Here is a 22,702-nt window from a genome sequence, read left to right as displayed (position 1 = left end):
TGCTAGAGCAATCTTGTTGAGCAATGAGGACTTGGTCATTGTCATTATCATGGTATTGGTCATGCATTTGCAGATAGATGGTAAAACTGATGTTTTTCCTCTTTGTAGGATTAAAATTTATAAGGGAAGGGCAAGGGGTACAAGGTTTTCCATATAATGGCTTTACTCCCTAAGGAGATGTGGTCAGTCTTGGAGAGACAATAATGTCCTCAATCACAATTCAAGAGCCACTAAAATGATGTAATGCAAACAGATTTTTTATCAAAGGCCACAGAAACTAATTTATATGCTGTACTTTTCTGACCCTCTTTATCTTCCTAACTACAGGACATAAATGATAAATATTACTAAAATATTACACAATTCCAGAGGGATCCCAGAACTTCTTCAACACTGCATTTGTATTATGTTGTAAAACTTCTCTTTAATTTGGCAGAAAGTGTGTTTTTTAAAAAAATAGTTTCTGGAGTCTGTAAAGAAATGCCTTGTTTGAAGTGAGTTCCTTATCTCATTCAAACTGGGACCTGCCTGTTAGCTAGGCATGCCACATTAACTGCAGCTCACATGTAGTGCCAGTGGCAACCAGGCTGTTGCTTAACAAGGATGCATAATAACTAATTGCATTTTAGGCCATTGGTTTGTCACTGTGACAGTGCCAAGTAACGGTTTCACAAGTGAAGCAATGAGTCCAATTCTGTCTCACTTATGAGCCTGAAAATCATAAAACAGTCTGCTCCCCAGGAATATGATGTTCTCAAGGATTTTGGCGTGTACTGTAGCATGTCCCGTCCACTGCCAGACTTGACTGAAATCTGTGTCTCTATTATGGATCCTTGATGTCAATCATCAATTGTCATAATCCTCAAAAGTACTTACTTAGTCTTTTCCCACGTTCTGCATCAATAGCCTGTAGAGACAAAGGCTTCAAACTAGGAAGGCAGTGTTTAACCTTCCTAATTAATGGCTTTGGATGAAAGAACATCTCCAAGGTGCTCAGAAGAAAGAGATTCTATGGGGATTTTATGCATTGCTCTTTTGAGATGCTTTGCATGCTAGTGTATAATTTGCAAGTACATAAGGAAGTGAATGCTCAGAATATAATATTCAGAGCCCATCTATTTATGTTTGTGTTTAATAAGTTCTTTGTAAATCTCAATTTAGCAGATGTCTTCTGACTCTAAATAAAGCTCTTCATGAGGGAGTCAGTGTGGCTGTATGACAAAAGTCACATTATCATTTGAGTACAAATATTTGCAAAATAGAACAAACTGGAAAATTGAGGGAAAAATACCCACTGGAATTTGTGACTCATTAAATTCTCATGTGCATGACATATTGGGAAAAACTGTGCAGTGCTTGGTTCAAAGGATGCTTTCCCTCTTCCTTTCTTGGCTTTTGGCACTAATAAAAACTTTATGGAATGTGTGTATCCTCTCATGCCCCACTTTTTGTATGAGAGCATATTCCTAGATGCCATTATAATGTGTGTGCGTGTTGTATTTTTTGTTGCAAAGTCCAAAAGGTACATGAAATGGTCACTGGTCCATTGGCAGGCTTATTTCTAAGGGATGTACAATGGCTTTGTGCCTGTAACAGCCTGCTCCTCACCCATGCTCAAGTCTTTGCCCCCAAGATGACATCTCTCCAGTCTCTATCTCCTTCCCCTCTTCTGAATTTGCTCGTTCTGACTTTTTGCCACTAAATGTCATTCTATGACTGCATCCGTGGTGTTCAGGTTATCTTGGTTCTGGTTTTAGTCCCAGATATTGACATTCAGGTCTCTATTAGCTCCATCTTCTGTAATCTCTAAGCAGTCTTGTTTCACTTCTACATTGATCTGCGGTTTGAGGGGTCCTGGATTCTTTGCGAAGTGAATTTAAACAGAAGGGACACCAAGATGGCATTTACAAATCTCTCCAGAGCTTCAGCCTTACAAAATTAGTTATATTCCCCCAAAATAAAACTCCCTTGCTAATCTGCTAGGATGCCTCCACCAAAGGAAGGATCCAAATAATTCTCAACCTAATTTATGTTTTTGGCCTCTGTTACTTCTAGAACTAAGAATTCCATAAGTTTATTACACACTGTGTAAAGTAACATTTTTATTTTCTCTAAGACATCATCCTTCAAGCCTTGATTCTGGAATGTGGGGGCTCTCGACCCCGATGACTTCATCTCGCTTTTCTTGATTTATAAGTATCCCAGCGTGGTGAACATAGTGAAATCCTACTCCTACAGAAAATACAAAAAGTAGCCGGACAGAGTGGTGCGTACCTGTAGTCCCAGCTACTTGGGGGGCTGAGGTGGGAGGATCGGTGGAGCCTGGGAGGCTGAGTTTGCAGTGAGCCAAGATCATGCCACTGCACTCTAGCCTGGGTGACAGAGCAAGACCCTGTCTCAAAAAAAAGTGTATGTGAGTTTCCTTCAGACTTTGAGTTTCCAGATTGAGAGTTTTATTATCATTAGATGACAATGTTTCTATTCATGGGTGCAGACATAACTGAGAAGACAGATGCCTAGCCAGTAATTCCTTCTGCAGGCTATTCAGAAAAGAACTGCTCTGATTTGTAGTTTCTATCAGCAGGAAATACCCCTGTTTGAGGTTGTTCTCATCATTCACTATCTTCTTATAGTAAGTCTACCACATCTTATGATCAAGTTTCCTATCCCATTAGGATTTTTTTCCCTTTGCCCTGAATGTTTCCACTTTCTGATATTGTATTTAAGTATCCGATGGAAGCATTATTTTATTTTATTTTTTTTAATCCAAAATGTGTTTATTGAGATGGTTTCCCACTCATCTTGATTCAGAGTGCCTTTAGTGCTGCTTCCTCCTAAAGGAACATCCTTCTGTAAGCCTTGCTTTTCCTCCTGTAGGCTGACAGAGGACAGTGGAGCAGCCAACACACAAAACTACCATTTGTTCATGGCTAAAGACCGTGGTGATTTTATAGCATCCTGGGCATTTCACACCCATGAAGTAGGAATTGGGGCTCTGCACCAGGAGTTTCTTCTTGTGTTTCCTCTTCTTCTCTTCTGGGGAGGGATGAAGGAGATCCTTTGCGAGAGGCATGTTCTCGTGTGGGTAGGTCGTCACCGCCGGAAAGCAGAAGCATTATTTTCTTTACTGCCAATTGGTATCTCACATTGGCATTCTGATAGGGGGATTCCCATCTATGAATCATCCAAGTAGAGATGGAAAGTAAGGTAGTTGGATACTAAGTTCTGGAGCTCAAAGGAGAGATCATAGGTAAAAATATAAAGTTGAGGTCATAAGCATTGGATGATATTGAAGCCATGAGAATGGATGAGGTCTCTCAAGGAGATAATGTTGAGGAATGAGAGGAGAATGTTGTTATGACTCAACTCACAATGATACCTCAATTCTACCCAGTTGATACTCTGCTCATTACCTGATTACAGTTATTTGTTTATGTCTTCACTCATACAGTACTGTATCTTATGGCACAAAATTTCTTAGCCTCTTTCAAAGATTTGATTTTTAAGTGTTGTTAGTGGTTTCTTTTTTGGTAATTATAACTCATTGAAGATGTTGTTCAGAAAATCTTTTCCTTTTATCCCTGGGAGTCAGGGAAATGGTGCCTCTCCAAGAGTGACAGTCCATCTCTCTCACTCTCTCAGTCTTGCCTTCTCTCCTACCACCACCTCCTTCCTCGCCTAGTTGAGATGTCCCAAAGAGAGTTGTATGAAAGTCACCAATACCTCAGGATTAGGAGAAGCATCTAGGCCCCAGTAGGCAAATATTTCTCAGGACCATGGTCAGCATAGCACACCTGTCCTGATTTCCACTCCACCCTCTGAGCTTTTTTCTTTTCCTTTTAAAACAGGGTCTTGCTATGTTGCCCAGGCTGGAGTACAGTGGCTATTCACAGGTGTGATCATAAGTACACTGTAGCTTCGAACTCCTGGGCTCAAGTGATTATCCTGCCTTAGCCCCTTCAGTAGCTGGGACTACTGTGCCTGGTTTCTCCTTAGGTTTTAGTCATTGCTATGTCTGTGAGTCTCCATCTTCAGCTCCTAGTCTCAGTCTTTGTTTCCGTCTTCTTATGGTCAATAAACAGTGTCTATGTAGATGAACTATGTTTCTCAAAGTTTTCTCTGCTACTCATTTCCCACTGTCACATCTTTCAGCTGCATCAAAAGTCCAGGGAAAGTTGGACAAGTTACCCCTCACACGCTAAAATGATGAATGAAATTGGGAAAACTCTATTTAAGGGCACAAATGTGACCTATGTGATAAGCTTATGATATGGCCATGAGAAGACAGTTTCTCTATGTCTCCCAGTAGAGTGTCAGTTTGTGTGAGAGAGAAATGGACAAATACTCTTGGAGAGGAGTAGCCATCGAGAGATTGCCAGGGAGCGGAAAAAAGTTTTTGGGACGTCATTTTCAAATACATGCAGTTATCAAGAAAGAACCATAAGTCAACCAACCTCAAATGCAATAGGAGAAATAACTCTACTGGGAGTTGAGAGTTGGGAGCTCCTTCCTCAAGAAGGAACATGTGAGATCTGCATGTTCCAGTCTAGCAGCTTCTGCAAACTGGAAGAGTTGTTCTTCACCCCATTCAGTTAGGGATGGAGCTTGATGTCACGCTGAGATCCCTAAGAACATGCAGAACTTCCTGAGCATGAGCAGTGTGGTACCTTGGAGTACACACTCTGATAGCTTTGAAGCCAGTGGAGGATATCCAGCTGTTTTTAGGGTTGTCCTGATGTGGGATGTGTTTAATCTTGGGTTGCATGTTTATGTTCATAATTGTGCAGACTGCTTGTGACTCCTAATTGTGTGCATGCCATCACGGGCGTGCCTTTGGAGGCATTCTCATAAGATTAGAGAAATGTCTTGATGACTCTAAGAGATTTGACAGGGTTTGTGAGTCAAAAGATTTGATTGTATGATGGATTCCTGCTCTATTCCTTTACCCTAAGTTAGAGTATATTCTGGTCTATTTCTAGGATGTTGCCAGTATGTGTGTGTGTGTGTGTGCATGCATGTGTGTGTGTATTTTTTATGATAAAATAAGAATGCTTACTTTCGATTTGGTAGAAAAATGCACCCAGCTCTCCAAATAAAGTAACTCCAAATCCACTTAGTAAAAACATATTATTATTAGAGCTTAACTGCAAGCTGGAGGGCGAGGGACAAAAAGAAATCTCTGGAGTCAGCAGGACTGCCCAGGAAGCTTGTATTCATTGCCAGTATCCACTCTCCCTGATTTCTGTAGCCCTGTGTCCTGGCGCTGTGTATTTAGCCTCTGTCAGTTCCTTCCTGCTGTGCCCCTCCTCAGCTATGGATACTGAAGCCTTCATCCTGCAGGGTTGGAACTGTCCAGTGATTGAGTATAGCTTTGCCTTCTATCAATGTGAATGTCCACTGTAGGTGATGCCTGGATTTAATCTGCAACCTGAAAGGATAATCCTTTGGTTATCTAAAGGACACCAGATACACAGAAAGCTGTAGCCCTTTTCCCCCCTCATCATCACCATGTGGACCCTGTCTGCATGAGGAAATTTCTGTCCCAGTTTTGAGTTTATCCACCATAGTGGTCTCAGCACTCCTCAAAGCCAAGCCAGCCCACACCACCAACATATTTAAAATGGTATGTTCTTACTCTCATCAGTCTTGTATTGCTGTCGCTTTTATTAGTTGAGTATGCTACAGGCTAAACTATGGTCTCCTCTAAGGTTCCACGAACAATTTGAGGTCAAGAGGAAATAACTGTGACAGTATTATGTTATTAATAACATAAAATCAATTCACTCATTAATTGCATGAAACCAAATACACAGTGGGGCAGCAATGATTACAGATTTTCCTCGACGTGGTTCCGCTCCTCAACCAGTTCCCTTTGGAGGCATGCTGGGCTTGTTGGCCCACTGCCCTCATGACAGCATGATGGCAAGGGAGTAATAGGACAGATATAGCTGAGTGTCTCTGGGCTGGATCTTCACACAGTCTTTAATCTGGTGAGTCACGTTGTAGGCATGGTAACCTAATTATTTCCTGGACAGAATTAACTACACATGTATATTCACCTTCTCTACCTGCTGTCAAAGATCACATCTTTCTCCAGGGCCTTGATGCTACTTTTATATCCATTCTCTCCTACATCACCAGTTTCTCCTTCTGAGCTGGTGATTTCCAACAGCATACAAATATGCTCTAAGATCTCCCATGTTAAAAAACTTTCTCTTGACTCCACTTCTCAGCTCCCCTAAATAGAGAAACTTTTGGAATGCATTATCTATACTCACTGCCTCCATTTCTTTATCTCTCATTCATACTTTAACTTCAGTCAAGGTTCTACCCAGCACTCCCACTTAAATGGGTTTCCTGTCCACTGAAACCATTCTCCATAACGGTAGGTACCAATGGTTCCATGCTGTCCATCTAAACAGCTGTTATCTGGCCTCATTAGATTTGACCTTTAAGCAGCATCAACCACTCCAGTTGTTGGCTGGTTGACCTTTTCCTCCATTTACTATCACTTTCATCTCTTGGCTTCCAAAAAACACTGAACTCTGCTGGTTTTCCACTGATATCATCAATGGATATGGTTTGGTTCTGTCTCCACCCAAAATCTCATCTTGAATTGTAGTCCCCATAATCCCTATGTATCAAGGGCAGGACCAAGGGTGAAGGTAATTGGATCATGGGTACAGTTCCCCTCATGCTGTTCTTGTGACAGTGAGTGAGTCTCACAAGATCCGATGGTTTTATAAGCATCTGGCATTTCCCCTGCTTGCACTTCTCCTTCCTGCTGTCCTGTGAAGAAGGTACCTTTCTTCCCCTTCCACCATTATTGTAAGTTTCCCAAGGCCTTCCCAGTCATGTGGAACTGTGAGTCAATTAAACCTCTTTCCTTTATAAATTACCCAGTCTCAGGTATTTCCTTATAGCAATGTGAGAACAAATTAATATAGCAACTGCTCCTTTTCAGCCTCTCTCGCTGGTTTTTCCTTCTCTACCTAATTTCCAAATGTTGTCATATCTTGGAATTCAATCTTGAGCTCTTTTCCTTTTCCATCCACTCTCTCCCCCCAAGGTTTTAGTGTAAAATCTGGTTAAGTCTAACTCGGACCTACCCCACTTAGCTTCTTACCTATCCAGTCTGCTGTCAATATTTCTCATTTGAATGTCCACATGACTTCTGAAATTTAATGTGTTACAAATGGAGGGGTTTCTTTCTCTCACAAACTTAGTCTTCCTGAGTATTAACCTTTCCAATAAATGGCATTACCAAACTCTCAGTTGCTCAGGCCAAAATTCTAAACATTATACTTGACTTTTCCCATTCCTTCAACCCCTCCCACATTCATTCCATCAGAATTCTTGTTGGTTCTAACTCAAAAATAGATTTAAAATCTGTCTAGTTCTCCCCATCTTCAACACTGCCACGTAGGTGCAACTGGCATTATTGTGTTTAGTCTTGCTCCCTTTCAACCCATGCTCTGTTTAACAAAATTAGTTTTGTTTTTTTTTTTCTTTTTCGTTTGATGCAGAGTCTTGCTCTGTTGCCCAGGCTGAAGTGCAGTGGCAGGATAATGGCTCACTGCAGGCTCCACCTCCTAGGCTCAAGCAAACCTTCCAACTCAGCCTCTCAAGTTGTCAAGACTACAGACGCGTGCCACCATACCCAGAATATTTTTTATTTTTTGTAGAGGTGGGTTCTTGCCATGTTGCCCAGGCTGTTCTCAAACTCCTGGGCTCAACTGATCCTCCTCCCTCAGACTCCCAAAGTACTGGGATTACAGGTGGTTTTTTCAAATAACAAACTAGATATGTCGCTCTCCTGCTTAAAAGTCTTTAATAACTCCCTATTTCTCTTACAATAAATTTTGAACTCAACCTTGACCTATAAGTTATGTCTGATTTGTCTGCTGCACTTATCAGACATATTTTATATCATGCTTCCCTCTCATTCACTGCTTCCTAACCACACTGGCCTTTCTGTTACTCAAATGCACCGTTGCCTTAAGGCATTCTCATTCACCGTGTCCATATCCAATTCATTCATTTTCACACAGCCATCTTATTCTCATCCGTCAGGGCTCAGCCCAAATATTACGTTTGTTGAGGACCTCTTCTGACCATTCCTTCTAAAGTGGTTCCCCCATTTTACCCTCTATTGCCCCACCTGGTTGTTTCTTCCTAATGCCTATTATAATATGTAAATATCTTATTTGTTTAGCTAGTTGCTTATTATTTGTCCTTCTCCTTTATTGGATTACAAGCTTTATGAGCAGGGGTCTTATCTGTCTTGTACAACTATGCCTGCCACGTAGTTGGTACTCTGCAAATATTTGTTGAATAGATGAATGAAGGAGTGAATGAATAAGTGAATGTCTCTGGAAATGGTATTATTCTAGAGCCTCTTCAACATCATTTTACTTTTACTTTGCTTGAGGATTCTTCTCCCATGTCTGTTACTGATTTCCCAAACAAGAAAAAGTAAAGTTTTAAGTGCCCAAGTATTCCACTTTGTATAAAGTTTGTAAGCACTATATTTAGAAGAGGTTGGCAAACATAAGCTCTCAAGTTCAATTAAATTCTGGCATGGTAAAAGTACTAATGGAGACAGTGAGCTCTAGTTGATATCCGGACAGGGAGTTTCTGACCATTTGTATCATAGATGTCTATCAAACAGGCAGTTCTTGGAGAATAAGACATAGCAAATACAGTTTAGTACATTGAGGGAGACTGACTCTTTTAACCGAGCTGGCTTAGTCTCTTTATTATGAAGAATATTGATCATCAGATCCAATTTGATTTGGCCAGTCATGTTATCAAGGAGTAGCCTTGCAAAAGTCTCTAGACTGGTAATCTTACTTATGATAAATTAGATCTCTGCCAAGAAATTCTCTAAGGTATACAAGTACTGCACCAACTAAAGATTGTGATCTGCATCTTAGCCCGAGGCCTATAAATATAACTCAGTCAAATTCATGTCCACATTTTCATGATGCATTCAAATCTGCATTTTGATTCAGATGCTAATAGCATATCTTTTTAATACAATTCTCAGACTCAAAGAATTTGGTCAAAATGATCCTACCAATTTAATGTTCTTCTGTTTTTTGAAAATTATTTCTTAAGTTAATATACCAAAAATGGACTTTGTTGTATGTATAGTTTTCTATAAATTTTAGTACATGTAAAAATTTATGAAACTACCTCTGCAATTAGGGTACAGAACAGTTGCACCACCAAAAGACACTGTTGTGCTACTCCCTTTTAGTCACACCCTACACCACACCACTCCAATCCCAGCAACCACTGATCCATCATTATAATTTTTTTTCTTTTTGAGGTTATTACATAAATGTAATGATACAGAAGAGAGCCTTTTGATACTGGCCTCTTTCACTTAGCATAAATGCCGTTAAGATTCACCCAATTTGCTGCATGCCTCAGTAGACTGTTTCTTCTTATTGTGACGTAGTATTTCATTGTATAACTGCATCACAGTTTGTTTATCCCTTTACCCAATGAGGGACAGTTAGATTGTTTCCAGTTTTAGGTGGTTAAGACTAGAGTTGATATTTACATTTGTATATAGGTGAATGTATATTTTTGTGTGAATGTATATTTGTGTGAATGTATATTTCATTTCACTATGGTAAACATCTAGGAGTGGGATTGCTGGATCATATGGTAAGTGTATGTTTAACTTTATAAGAAACTGCCAAAATGCTTTTCATAAAAGCTGTACTGTTTGGCATTCTCACAGCAATGTATGAGAGCTTTAGCTGACCCACATGCTTGCAGCACTTACTAAATCAGACTTTGTCAACTTCTTAACTTTTGCTCTGTGACAGACACTTTTAAGACACTGAAAAGACTAGCTGCAGACTTGGAAAAAAATATTTGTAAGTCATGTATCTGACAAAAGACCCTTGAATATATAAAGAACTCTCAAAACTCTTAAAAAATTAAGAACACAGTTTAAAAATTGGCAAAAGAGTTAAACAGATATTCACTAACAATGATATACAGGCCAGGCACAGTGGATAATGCCTGTCATCCCAGCACTTTGGGAGGGCTTATATTTATATTTACCTTTATAAATATGGTCACTATTTTCAATTTTATTCATCCTAATATGCATGTAGTGATATCTAATTGTGGTTTTAATTAGCATTTCTGTGATGGCTAATGATACTGAACATCTTTTCATTGATATCTATGTATCATTGGTTTGGGTTATTTTGTTTTTTTTTTTTTTGAATCTCACTGTGTTGCCCAGGCTGGAGTACAGAGGTGTGATCTCAGCTCACTGCAACCTTTGCCTCTGGGGTTCAAGTAATTTTTATGCTTCAGCCTCCTGAGTAGCTGGGATTACAGTGCGTGCCACCACACCTGGCTAATTTTTGTATTTTTAGTAGAGATGAGGTTTCACCATGTTGACCAGGCTGGTCTTGAACTCCTGGACTCAAGAGATCTGCCCATGTCAGCCTCCCAAAGTGCTGGGATTACAGGCGTTATCCACTGTGAATATCCGTTTAAGTCTTTTGCCAATTTTTAAATTGGGTTCTTCATTTTTTGAGTTTTGAGAGTTCTTTCTATATTCAGGAGTCTTTTGTCAGATATGTGACTTACCAGTATTTTTTCCAAGTCTGTAGCTAGTCTTTTTAGTCTCCTAAAAGTGTCTGTCACAGAGCAAAAGGTAATAATTTGATAAAGTCTGATTTATTAATTTTTCTATGGATTGTGTGTTTGGTTCATGTCTAGGAACTCGTTGCCTAACTCCAGGTCACAAAAGTTTTCTCCTAAAAGTTTTAGATTTCTATTTTCACCTTTTAACCTATGATACATTTTGAGTTAATTTTTGTGTAAGTCGTGAGGCCTAGGTTGAGGTTTCATATTTTTGCATAAGGATGTTCCAACACCACTTGTGAAAAAGACTATCCTTTTTCCATTGAATTACTTTTACCTTTGTTAAAAATTGCCTATACTTTATGGCTTATGTATGGATCCTCCATTTTGTTCCATTGATCTATGTATCTATTTTTGACCAACATCATTTTTTTTTTATTACTGTAGGTTTTAGTAATCTTAAATTTAGGGAGTGTAGTTCTTTATTCTTATTTTTAAAAATTGTTTTGGCTATTCTAGTTGCTTGTCTTTCTGTATAAATTTGAGAACTGGCTTTTATATGCAAAAATCCTGTTGAGATTTTGATAGAAATGGTATTAAATCTCTAGATTAATTTGGATAGAATTATCATTTTTTACTTTGTTGACTCTTTTAATTCACAAACATGGTATATTTGTCTGCTTGGGCTGCTGTTACAAAATACCATTGACCGAGTGGTTTAACAGCAGGAATTTATTTTCTTACAGTTCTGGAGACTAGGTGTCCACGATCAAGGTGCCAATAGGGTTGGTGTCTGGTGAGGGGTCTCCCCTTGGGTTGTAGATGGCCACTTTCTCATTGGGTCCTTATATGATCTCTTTCTTGTGTATGTGTGGAGAGAGAGAGAGGGTGGGCTAGCTGGTGTCTCTTCTTATAAATCCACTAATCCTATTGGATCAAGGCCCCACTCTTATGACCTTATTTAACTTTGTTTCCTTAGAGCCCCTCATCTCCACAAACAGAATCCCTTAAGGGGTTAGGGATTCAACATATAATTTGTGGTGGGTGTGTACGAAACATTCAGTTCTTAACACCCTATATGTTTCTTTGTTTATTTAGATTTTCTTTAATTTCTTTCATTAGTGCTTTGCTTTCATCATACTTTATATATACTTTGCTAGATTTATAGCTAAATATTTTCTCTTTGGAACTATTGCAAATGACACTGCATTTTTAAAATTTTAGTTTTTAAAATTTTTCTTTAACTTGTTTTCTTTAACTTTTATTTTAGGCTTAGGGGTACATGTGCAGGTTTGTTATATAGGTAAATTTGTGTCACAGTGGTTTGGTGTACAAATTATTTTGTCACTCATATACTAAACATAGTACTCAGGATATGGTTTGGTGTGTCCCCACCCAAATCTCATCTTGAATTGTAGCTTCCACAATTCTCATGTTTTCTGGGAGGGGCCCAGTGGGAGATAATTGAGTCATAGGGGTGGTCTTTCCTGTGCTGGTCTCATGATAGTGAATAAGTCTCACAAGATCTGATGGTTTTATAAAGGGGAGTTTCCCTGCACAAGTTCTGTTGTTCTCTCTTGTCTGCCACCATGTAAAACATGCCTTTTGCCTTCTGCCATGATTGCAAGGTCTCCCCAGCCATGTGGAACTTGAGTCCATTAAGCCTTGTTTTCTTTATAATTACACAGTCTTGGGTATGTTTTTATCAGCAGTGTGAAAATGGACTAATACAACTTAGTAGTTATTTCTTATGCTCTTCTTCATCCTCCCACCCTCTAACTTCAAGTAGGCCCCAGTGTCTATTGTTTCTTTCTTTGTGTCCATGTGTTCTCGTTATTTAGCTCCCACTTACAAGTGAGAATGCATGATATTTGGTTTTCTGTTCCTGCATTAGTTTGCTAAGGATAATGGCCTCCAGCTCCACTGATGTTCCTTTAAAGGATATGATCTCATTCCTTTTTATGACTGCATAGTGTTCCATGGTGTATATGTATGACATTTTCTTTATCCAGTCTGTCATTGATGAGCATTTATATTGATTCCATGTCTTTGCTATTGTGAATAGTGCTGCAAATTTGAATGCAAACGTTTGAGTGCACATGTCTTTATGGCAGAATGATTTATATTCCTTTCAGTATATACTCAATAATGGGATTGCTGGACTAAATGGTGATTCCATTTCAAGTTCTTTGAGGAATCACCATACTGCTTTCCACAATGATCTAATTTACACTCCTGCCAACAGTGGATAAATGTTCCCTTTTCTCCACAACCTCACTAACATCTGTTATTTTTTGGCTTTTTAATGATAGCCATTCTGCTTGGAGAGAGATGACATCTCATTGTGGTTTTGATTTGCATTTCTCTAATGATTACTGAAATTAAGCATTTTTTTCATATGCTTGTTGGCTGTGTGTATGTTGTCTTTTGAAAAGTGTCTGTTAAAGTCCTTTGTCCACTTTTTAGTAGGGTTGTTTTTTGCTTGTAAATTTTATTAAGTTCCTTATAGATGCTGGATATTAGGGCTTTGTCAGATGTATAGTCAGGCACACAGATGTATAGGGAAATATTTTTTCCCATTCTGTAGATTGTCTGTTTACTCTGTTGACAGTTTTTAAATTTTTTTAATTAAAATTTTTTTTTGCTATGCAAATGCTATTTGGTTTGATTAGATCCCATTTATCAATTTTTGCTTTTATTGTAATTGGTTTTGGTGTGTTTGTCATAAAATCTTTGCCTGTTCTTCTGTCCAGAATGGTACTTCCTAGGTTATCTTCCAGGGTTTTTATAGTTTTACCTTTAAGTTTTTAATTCATGTTGAGTTGATTTTTGTGTATGGTATATGGTATAAGGAAGGGGTCCAGCTTCACTATTCTCTACATGGCTAGCCAGTTATCTCAGAACCATTTATTGAATAGAGAGTCCTTTTCCTATTGCTTGTTTTTGTTAGCTTTGCTGAGGATCAGATGGTGGTAGGTGTGCAGCATTATTTCTGGGCTCCCTATTCTGTTCCATTGGTCTATGTATCTGTTCTTCTACCAGTACCATACTGTTTTGATTGGTTACTATAGCCCTGTAGTATAGTTTGAAGTTGGGTAGAAAGATGCCTCCAGCTTTGTTCTTTTGGCTCAGGATTGCCTTGGCTATTTGGGCTTTTTGTTTCCATCTAAATTTTAAAATAAATTTTTCTAGTTCTGTGACGAAAGTCATTGGTAGTTTGATAGGAATAGCAATGAATCTGTAAATTGCTCTGGGCAATATGGACATTTTAATGATATTGATTCTTCCTTTCCATGAGCATGGAATATTTTTCCATTTGTTTATGTCATCTCTGATTTCTTTGAGCAGTGATTTGTAATTCTCATTGTAGAGATCTTTCACCCCCAGTAGCTATATTCCCAGGCATTTTATTCTTTTTGTGGCAATTGTGAACCTGGGATTGTGTTCCTGATTCACATTTTGGCTTGGATGTTGTTGGCATATAGGAATGCTACTCATTTTTATAAGTTGATTTTGCATCCTTAAACTTTGCTGAAGTTGTTTATCAGCTTAAGTAGCTCTTGGGCAGAAGCAATGGGATTTTTCTAGATATAGAATCTTATCATCTACAAACAGGGATAGTTTGACTTCCTGTCTTCCCATTTGGATGACTTTTATTTCTTTCTCTTGCCTTATTGCTTTGGCCAGGACTTCCAATACTATGTTGAATAGGAGTGGTGAGACAGGGTATCCTTGTCTTGTGCCATTTTCCAAGGGGGAATGTTTCCAACTTTTGCCCATTCAGTATGATGTTGGCTGTGGGTTTTTCATAGATGGCTCTTATTATTTCAAAGTATGTTCCTTCAATGCCTAGTTTACTGAGGATTTTAAACTTTAAGGGACGTTGAATTTTACCAAGGACTTTTCCGTATCTATTGAGATAATCATGTGGTTTTAGTCTTTAGCTCCATTCATGTGATGAATCACATTTATTTGATTTGCATATGTTGAACAAACCTTGCATCCCAGGACTAAAATTTACTTGATTGTGTTGGATTAGCTTTTTGATGTGCCACTGGATCCATATTGCTAGTATTTTGTTGAGGATTTTTTCATCTATGTTCATCAAGGATATTCACCTGAAGTTTTCTTTATTTTGTTGTCTCTCTGCCAGATTTTGGTGTCAGGAACATGCTAGCCTCACATTTTTTTGGAGTAGTTTCAGTAGGAATGGTAACAGCTCTTCTTAATACATCTCCTTCCTAGAATTTGGCTGTGAATCCATCTGGTCTTGGGCTGTTTTTTTTTTTTTTTTTTTTTTTTTTTGGTTGGCAGGCTCTTTATTACTGATTCAGTTTCAGAGCTCATTATTGGTATGTTCAGGGATTCAGTTTCTTCCTGGTTTAGGCTTGGTAGGATGTATGTGTCCAGAAATTTTTCCTTTTCTTCTAGATTTTCTAATTTTGTGCATAGAGGTATTCACAGGGTCTTTGATATTTTTTGTATTTCTGTGAGGTCAGTGGTAATGTCCCCTTTGTCATTTGTAATTGTGTTTATTTGGATTTTCTCTTTTTTTCTTTATTAGTCTAGCAGTCTATTTTATTATTTTTTTCAAAGAACCAACTCCTGGATTCATTTATCTTTCATATGGTTTTTCATATCTCAATTTCCTTCAATTCAGCTCTGGTTTCGGTTATTTCTTGTCTTCTGCTAGCTTTGGTATTGGTTTGCTCTTGCTTCTCTAGTTCTTCTAGCTGTGACTTTAGGTTGTTAATTTGAGATCTTGCTAACTTTTTGATGTGGGTGTTTAGTGCTATAACTTTTCCTCTTAACACTGCCTTAGCTGTGTACCAGAGATTCTGGTATATTGTATCTTTGATCTCACTAGTTTTGAAGAACTTCTTTATTTCTTCTCTAATTTTGTTATTTACCCAAAAGTCATTCAGGAGAAAGTTGTTTAATTTCCATGTAATTATATGGCTGTGAGCAATTTTCTAAGTATTGTTTTCTACTTTTTATTGCATTCTGCTCTGAGAGTGTAGTTGGTATGATTTTTTTTTTAATTGCTAAGAACTATTTTATGTCTGATTGGTCAATTTTAGAGTATACACCATGTGGCAATGAGAAGAATGTATATTCTCTTGTTTCTAGGTGGAGAGTTCTGTAGATATCTACTAGGTCCATTTAGTTAAGTGTTGAGTTCAGGTTCTGAATATCTTTGTTAATTTTCTGCCTTGAGGATCTGTCTAATCCTGTCAGTGGGGTGTTGAAGTCTCCCACCATTATTGTGTGGGAATCTAAGTCTCTTCATAGGTCTCTAAGAACTTGCTTTATGAATCTGGGTGCTCCTGTGTTGGGTACATATATACTTAGGATAGTAGTTTTTCTTGTTGAATTGAGCCCTTTACCATTATGTAATTTCCTTCTTTGTCTTTTTTGATCATTGTTGGTTTAAATTCTATTTTGTCTGAAATTAGGATTGCAACCCTTGCTATTTTCTGTTTTCCATTTGCTTGGTAGGTTTTTCTCCATCTCTTTATTTTGAGCCAATGGGTGTCACTGCATGTGAGATGGGTGTCTTGAAGACAGCATGCCACTGGATCTTGCTTCTTTAATCAGCTTGCCACTCTGTGCCTTTTATTTGGGGGCATTTAGCCCATTTACATTCAAAGTTAGTATTCATGTGTATGGATTTGATCCTGCCATCATGTTGTTAATTGGTTATTATGCAGACTTGGTTGTGTGGTTTCTTTATAGTGTCACTGGTCTGTGTACTTAAATGTGTTTTGTGGTAGGTGGTAATGGTCTTTCCTTTCTATATTTAGTGCTCCTTTTAGGAGCTCTTGTAAGACAGGTCTGGTGGTAACAAATTCCCTTAGCATTTGCTTGCCTGAAAAGGATCTTATTTCTCCTTAACTTATAAAGCTTAGTTTGACTGGATTTGAAATTTTTGGTTAGACATTTTTTTTCTTTGAGAATGTTGATGAGGTTTCATTTGTAGCTGACCTGCCCTTTCTCTCTAGCTGTTTTTAACATTTTTTCCATCATTTCAACGTTGGAGAATCTGATGATTATGTGTCTGGAAGTGGTTTAATTGGCTTATGATTCTGCAGGCTATATAGGCTTCTGCTTCTGGGGAGGCCTCAGGAAACTTACAATCATAGTGGAAGGTGAAGGGGAAGTTGGCACATCTTATATGGCTGGAACAGAGGAAGAGAACAAAGGGAGAGATGCTACACACTTTTGAACAACCGGATCTTGTGATAACTCACTCGCTATCTGGAGAACAGAAAAGGGAAAATCCACCCCCATGATCCAATCACCTCCCACCAGTCCCCTCCTCCAACACTGGGGATTACAATTTGATGTGAGATTTGGGCAGGGACATGAATCCATATCGGATGATATCCTGAAATATGTTTTTCAAGTTGCTTGCTTTATCCCATGTCTGTTTCAGGGATGCAATGAGTTGTAGATTTGATCTGTTTACATAATCCCATATTTCTTAGAGGTTTTGTTTATTCCTTTTCATTATTTTTTCTTTATTTTTGTCTGATGGTCTTATTTCAGAGAGCCAGTCTTCAATCTCTGAGATTCTTTCCTCAGCTTGGTCTATTCTGCTGTTGCTACTGCAATTGCATTATGAAATGATTGTTGTGTGTTTTTTAGCTCTATCAGATCAGTTAGGTTCTTTTTTACACTGTTTTGTCTGTCAGCTCTTGTATTGTTTTATTGTGATTTTTAGATTCCTTTGATTGGGTTTTGATGTTCCCCTTAATCTTAATCTTCACTCCTATCCATATTCTGAATTGTATTTCTGTCATTTCAGCCATCTCAGCCCAGTTAAAAACCCTTGCCGGAGAACTAGTGAGGTTGTTTGGAGGAATGAAGACACTTTGGTCTTTTGAATTGCCTGGTTCTTTCTTATCTCTGCATGTGGGTGTTCCTTTAGCTGTGATGTAGATTGAGTACACTCAATAGGCTTCTTTTCTGGAAGTTTTCAGAGGGTGAGGCTTTGTGCAGGCACTTTGTGGCTGAATTGTTGTTCGTTTCACAGCGGGTTATGTTAGCCAAGTATTTTTGGTGGTGAAGTTTGGGGTGTGAGCCACTAGGTGGCAGTTAAGCATAATTGTCAGTAGGTTCTTTCTCCGCCGTGTGGTTCCTCTGTATTTCCTCACAGCTGCCTCCCTTGCTTCCTCTCTATGCCCTAAAAAGTGTGGGCTCCTCTCCCACTTGAGTGCTGGCTGTAGATCACAGCTTTGCACTCCCAGGCTGCACACCCCAGCTCTGGGGCAAGCTCAGGCTTTATGTTTCCTCCCCAGCTTCGAGGCAGCAAAGGAAGTTCCACCTAAGCAGTGTTTGTGGCTGAGGGTCTTTCACTTGTCTCCTGGGACTCCACCCCAGAGGGGTGCCAAGCTGCAATCAGTGTGATCAGCCTGGGATGGGGCAGCTGCACTGTGGGCCCAAGCTGGGGGGCTGCCTGGTGACAAGCAGTTAAGGTTAGGTGAGGCCCGTGGGAGACGTAGTGGCTTCCTCTCCTAGGGGCAACTGCAGCTTGCTACAGTTGTGGATAAAGCACCGAGGGTCTTTGGTCCTTCCCCAGTCTGAGGGCAGCAAGAGCAGTTTCCCTGCAGAGACAGTGGCAGAGGGGCTTTTGGTTGTTCCTGGGAGTTCCACCTCTGAGAAACGCGGAGCTGCTGCTTCTAGGGGTGTTCAACCAGCTGGTGGGCGGCTGCATTGCTGGCCTGAACTGGGGGCCCCGCTTGTTGGGGAGCGGATGTCTAGGGCTCACTGGGAGGAGAGACCACGCTCCTTTCTCTGTGGTCACGGTGGCATTCTGGAAGCTCGGGGGTAGCGCCCAGGCTCTTTGTTTCTTCCCCAGACCAAGGACAGCAGGGGCAGAACCGCTGCTGTGGCCGCGACAGAGAGGCTGTCTGTTGCCTGTGGGAGCCTCTCCCTAGGGACACCCAGAGCCACTGCCAGTGGGTGCGCTCAGCCAGGGTGGCTGTTCTGCGATCCTGAGCTGGCGGCCCTGCCTGAAGGAGAGGGCGGGGTAGGGGCTCCCCGGGAAGAGGGGCTAGACTCCTTTCTGTGTGGTGGCTGCTGTGTGCTACAGGTGCCAGTCTAGACACTAGGCCCTTTGTTCCTAGGTTGACTCCGGGATTTCCTCCTGAGAGAAATGCTGGGCTGCCTCTGATTGAAGTGTTTAGGCGGGGACAGGGTGGCTGTGCTGGAGTCCCAGGTTAGGCGGACACAGCCCATGAGAAGTGAGGGTGGGACCTGCATGGGAGGGGAACAGTCCAGTCGCTTTTCCGTGAGGCAGCTGCTCTGTGCTAGGGGTCCATACCATCCCCTGTCCCAACAGACTTTCCAGGCCTGCCCTCCCGCTGGGAGCTCTGCCCCAGGGAGGTGAGGAGCTGCTACTGGCCCGATTGCCCGGGTGGGGGTCGGGGGGACTGCTGGGGTTGGTGAGTGGAGTCCCAGGTTGAGAGGTCTTGCCCAGTGAGGAGAAATGGGGTGGGGGACCCATGTAAAAAACAGTCTGAATGCTTTTTTGTAGGGCAACTGCACTGTGCTGCGGGGCCAGTCAGTCCCTCATCAGATTGGGCTCTCCAGTGCCTGAAGGCAGCAACAGCAAAGGCTGCAAAACAGCAAAGATGATGGCCCACCCCTCCCTCAGGGAGCTCCCTCTCAGGGAGGTGGGGAGCTGCTGCCTTCACATGTGGCTGGAGTCCCAGGCTAGTGGGTCTTACCCGCTAGGTGCCGTGGAAGTGAAGCCTGCTGACCGTCTGTGTTCAGCCCCTTGGATTCAGCCCCTTTCCCTTAAGGGAGCCTAACCTATCCCTTTGTGGGAGCTGTGGGTGCTAATGCTGGGATGCCCGGGGACCCAAGGCTCCCAGGACCCTGATCAGTGGCTCTGCCCAGACTCCACCTAGTTCTGTATGTCATAGTGAACCCTGGTGAGAGGGTTCATGAGGGGACCTCCTGATCCCAGTGTTGCAAAGATCTGTGGAAGAAGCGTGGGTCCCTGGGGTCTCTCACTCACTCACTGTTTCTGTGGAAGGGGAGCCTCCTCTGGCTCCTTGCAGCTACCAAGTGGGCAGTTGTCCTGCCTGGCTCCTCTCTATTCTCTGTGGATCCAGTTATTTCCTTGATAATTCCCAGTGTGCACACCTGGATGTTTCTGGCACATGCTAGCTAGCTACTTCTAGTTGGCTATCTTTGATCAGTCTTTAAAATTTTAATTTTCAATGTTTGTTTTGGTATATAGAAGTAAGATTGAATTTTGTGAGGTGACCTTGTATCCTGAGGCCTTGTTAAACTCACATATTAATTAATTTATTTTTTCTATGTGGACAATCATATTATTTAGGAATAGGGACAGTTTTATTTCCTCCTTTCTATTCTGTATGTCTTATTTCATTTTCTTGTCAGTTACTCTGGCTAAGACTTCCTGATAGTGAATAGGACAAGTAAAAGTGAATATTCTTGTTTTGTTTCCAGTTTTAGCTTGAAAACATTCAGCTGACCTTAAGTATGATGTTAACTGTAGGTTTTCTATAGATGCCTTTTAGGAGATTGAGGATGATCTCTTCTATTCCTGGTTTGTGAGAATTTTTGTCATAATAAATTTGGATTTTTTTTTCAAATGCTTTTTCTGCATCAATCTATAATCATGTGACATTCCCTCTCTAGAGCTTTAATATGATGAGTTACATGAATGAGTTTCAGACATGAACTAGGCTTGCATTCCAGGGCTATACCCTGCTTGATTGTGGTGTGTTATTCTTTTTATACTGCTGGATTCAATTTGCTGATACTTTGTTGAAGATTTATTCATCCATGTTTATTAGAGAATTTGGTGTTTAATTTTCTTTTCCTTGTACTCTTATTGTGCAGTTTTGATATCAAGGTAATGGCCTCTGACTTCACAAAATGACCTAGGAAGTATTCTCTGCTCTTCTGTTTTCTGAAAAAGATTAACATAATTTGCATGTTGCTTTTTAAAATGTTTGGTAGAATTCACAGTGAAGGTATGTGGGCCACCCAAATTTTCGTTCAGAAGGTGTTATTAATTTGATTTCATTGATAGTCATAGAACTATTCAGGTTACCTATATCATCTGGGTGAATTTTTTAGTTTGTGTTTTTTGAGCAGTTTGTTCATTTCACCTCAGTTGTCAAATTTATGTGCATAGAGTTGTTTGGAGTATGCCCTTATTGTTATTTTGGTATCTGTGTGGTCTATAATGATAGTCCCTCTTTCATTCTTGATATTGGCAATTAGTGTATTTTATCTTTTTCTCTTTGTTAGTCTTGCTAGAGGTTTATCAATTTCACTGATCTTTTCAAAGAAGGAACTATTTGTTTTACTAATTTCCTCTTTTCTTTTTTGCTTTCAATTTCACGGATTACGGCTGTTTCTTTCTTCTTGCTTTGGGTTTATTTTACTATTCTTTTCCTAGTAAAAGAGGAAAAGACTGTCAAATCTTAGACTATTTGAAGCATTTATTTTCTTTTACTATAAACATTTAATGTTGATTTCACCCAGCACTGCCTCAGAGGCATATCACAAATTTTGATGTGTTTTATTTTTATTTTCTGATAGTTAAAATTAAAAAAAATTTCCTTGAGACTTCCCTTTTGAATCACGGATTATTTTGAAGTAAAGTGTTTGGGGATTTTTCTGTTATCTTTGTTACCTATTCCTAATTTAATTCTATGTTGGTTAGAGGTCATACTTTCTATGATTTCCATTATTTTCATTTTGCTAAGGTTTGTTTTATGACTCAGGAGATGGTGACTGTCCCATGCATACTTGAAAAGAATGTGTATTTCACTATTGTTGTGGGGAATGTTTACTGTATGTTAATTAGAGCAAGTGGATTAGTGGTGGTGTTCAGTGCTTCTATGTCTTTGCTAATTTTTTTTCCATCTACTAATTGTATCTATTACCTAGAGAGTAGTGTTGAAGTCTCCAAACATAACTGTGGCTTTTTCTATTTCTTGTTCAGTTCTGTCAGCTTTTCTTCAAGTATTTTGAGACTGTGTTGTTAATTGTATATGCATTAAGGAATGTATGTTTTCTTGGTGAATTGATCTTTTATCCTTATATAATGTCCCTCTTTATCTCTGAAAATTTTCTTTGTTATAAAGATACTTTGTGTGATACTAATACAACCATGCCACTTAACTTTTTTTTTTTTGCTCCTCAGGATGAAGTGTAGTGATACAATCCTGGCTCACTGCAGCCTCGACCTCCCAGGCTCAAGCAATCTTCCTGCCTCAGCCTTCAGAGTAGCTGGGACTACAGGCGCCTGCCACCATGTCTGACTAATTTTTAATTTTTTTGTAGAGATGGGGTTTCACCATGTTGCTCAGGGTAGTCTTGAACTCCCGGACTCAAGTGATCCACTCCCTTCAGCCTCCCCAAGTACTGGGATTACAGGTATGAGCCACTGTGCCTGGCCCATCCTTTTACTTTTAACTTACGTATATCATGTTCGAGGTGAGTTTCCTATGCATAGAATATACTTGAGTAGTTTTGTTTTTCCCCTCTAACAATCTCATTCTTTTAATTGGCTTGTTTAGACCATTCACAATTAATGTTAGTGTTGATATGTTTGAACTTAGGTTTACCATTTTATAATTTGTTTTAAATTTGTTCTCCATGTCTTTTGTTCCTTTTTCTCACCTTTCCTTCTTCTTTTGGGTTATTCAAATATCTTTAGTAATCCATTTTAATTGTGACTTTTGTTTTTGAAGATAATGGTGTTGGTTTTTTTGAAATCTTGTCATAGGAAGTATTGTTTGTTGATGTTTAAAGAGTTTCCACTCCTTGTTATTGATTTAGTGATAATAAGAACAACAGCAGCAGCTATGGTATAATGGGCACCTGATTTCATCTTCTGTCAATTGAATTTTTTATGATTATCTTTAATGGTTGCAGAATATTCCATGATTTGGATATGATATTTTATCTAACCTCTCCTTTGATATTGGACATAAATTTCATTTTAGGGTTCCGCTCTAATCATGTTGCAATGAACATCTTTGCGTTTGGGGTTTTTCCTCAGAATATTCTTAGGCTTGGAATAAGTGCC

General features: G+C 39.6%; 1 protein-coding gene across 1 annotated transcript; it reads right to left on the bottom strand.

Moving 5' to 3' along the window:
* Positions 1–2,764: 2,764 nt before the first annotated feature.
* On the bottom strand, positions 2,765–3,123 carry LOC108587045 (40S ribosomal protein S27-like). Its single transcript, XM_017961621.2, has one exon. The coding sequence runs from the start codon at positions 3,071–3,073 to the stop codon at positions 2,819–2,821; it is 255 nt and encodes an 84-aa protein (XP_017817110.1). The 5' UTR covers positions 3,074–3,123; the 3' UTR covers positions 2,765–2,818.
* Positions 3,124–22,702: the final 19,579 nt, after the last annotated feature.

The sequence above is a fragment of the Papio anubis genome, chromosome 7 (assembly GCF_008728515.1).
Source record: "Papio anubis isolate 15944 chromosome 7, Panubis1.0, whole genome shotgun sequence".
Classification (NCBI taxonomy): Eukaryota; Metazoa; Chordata; class Mammalia; order Primates; family Cercopithecidae; genus Papio; species Papio anubis.
Note: the sequence above shows the minus strand (reverse complement) of the source record. Positions and strands in the feature narration are given on the sequence as shown.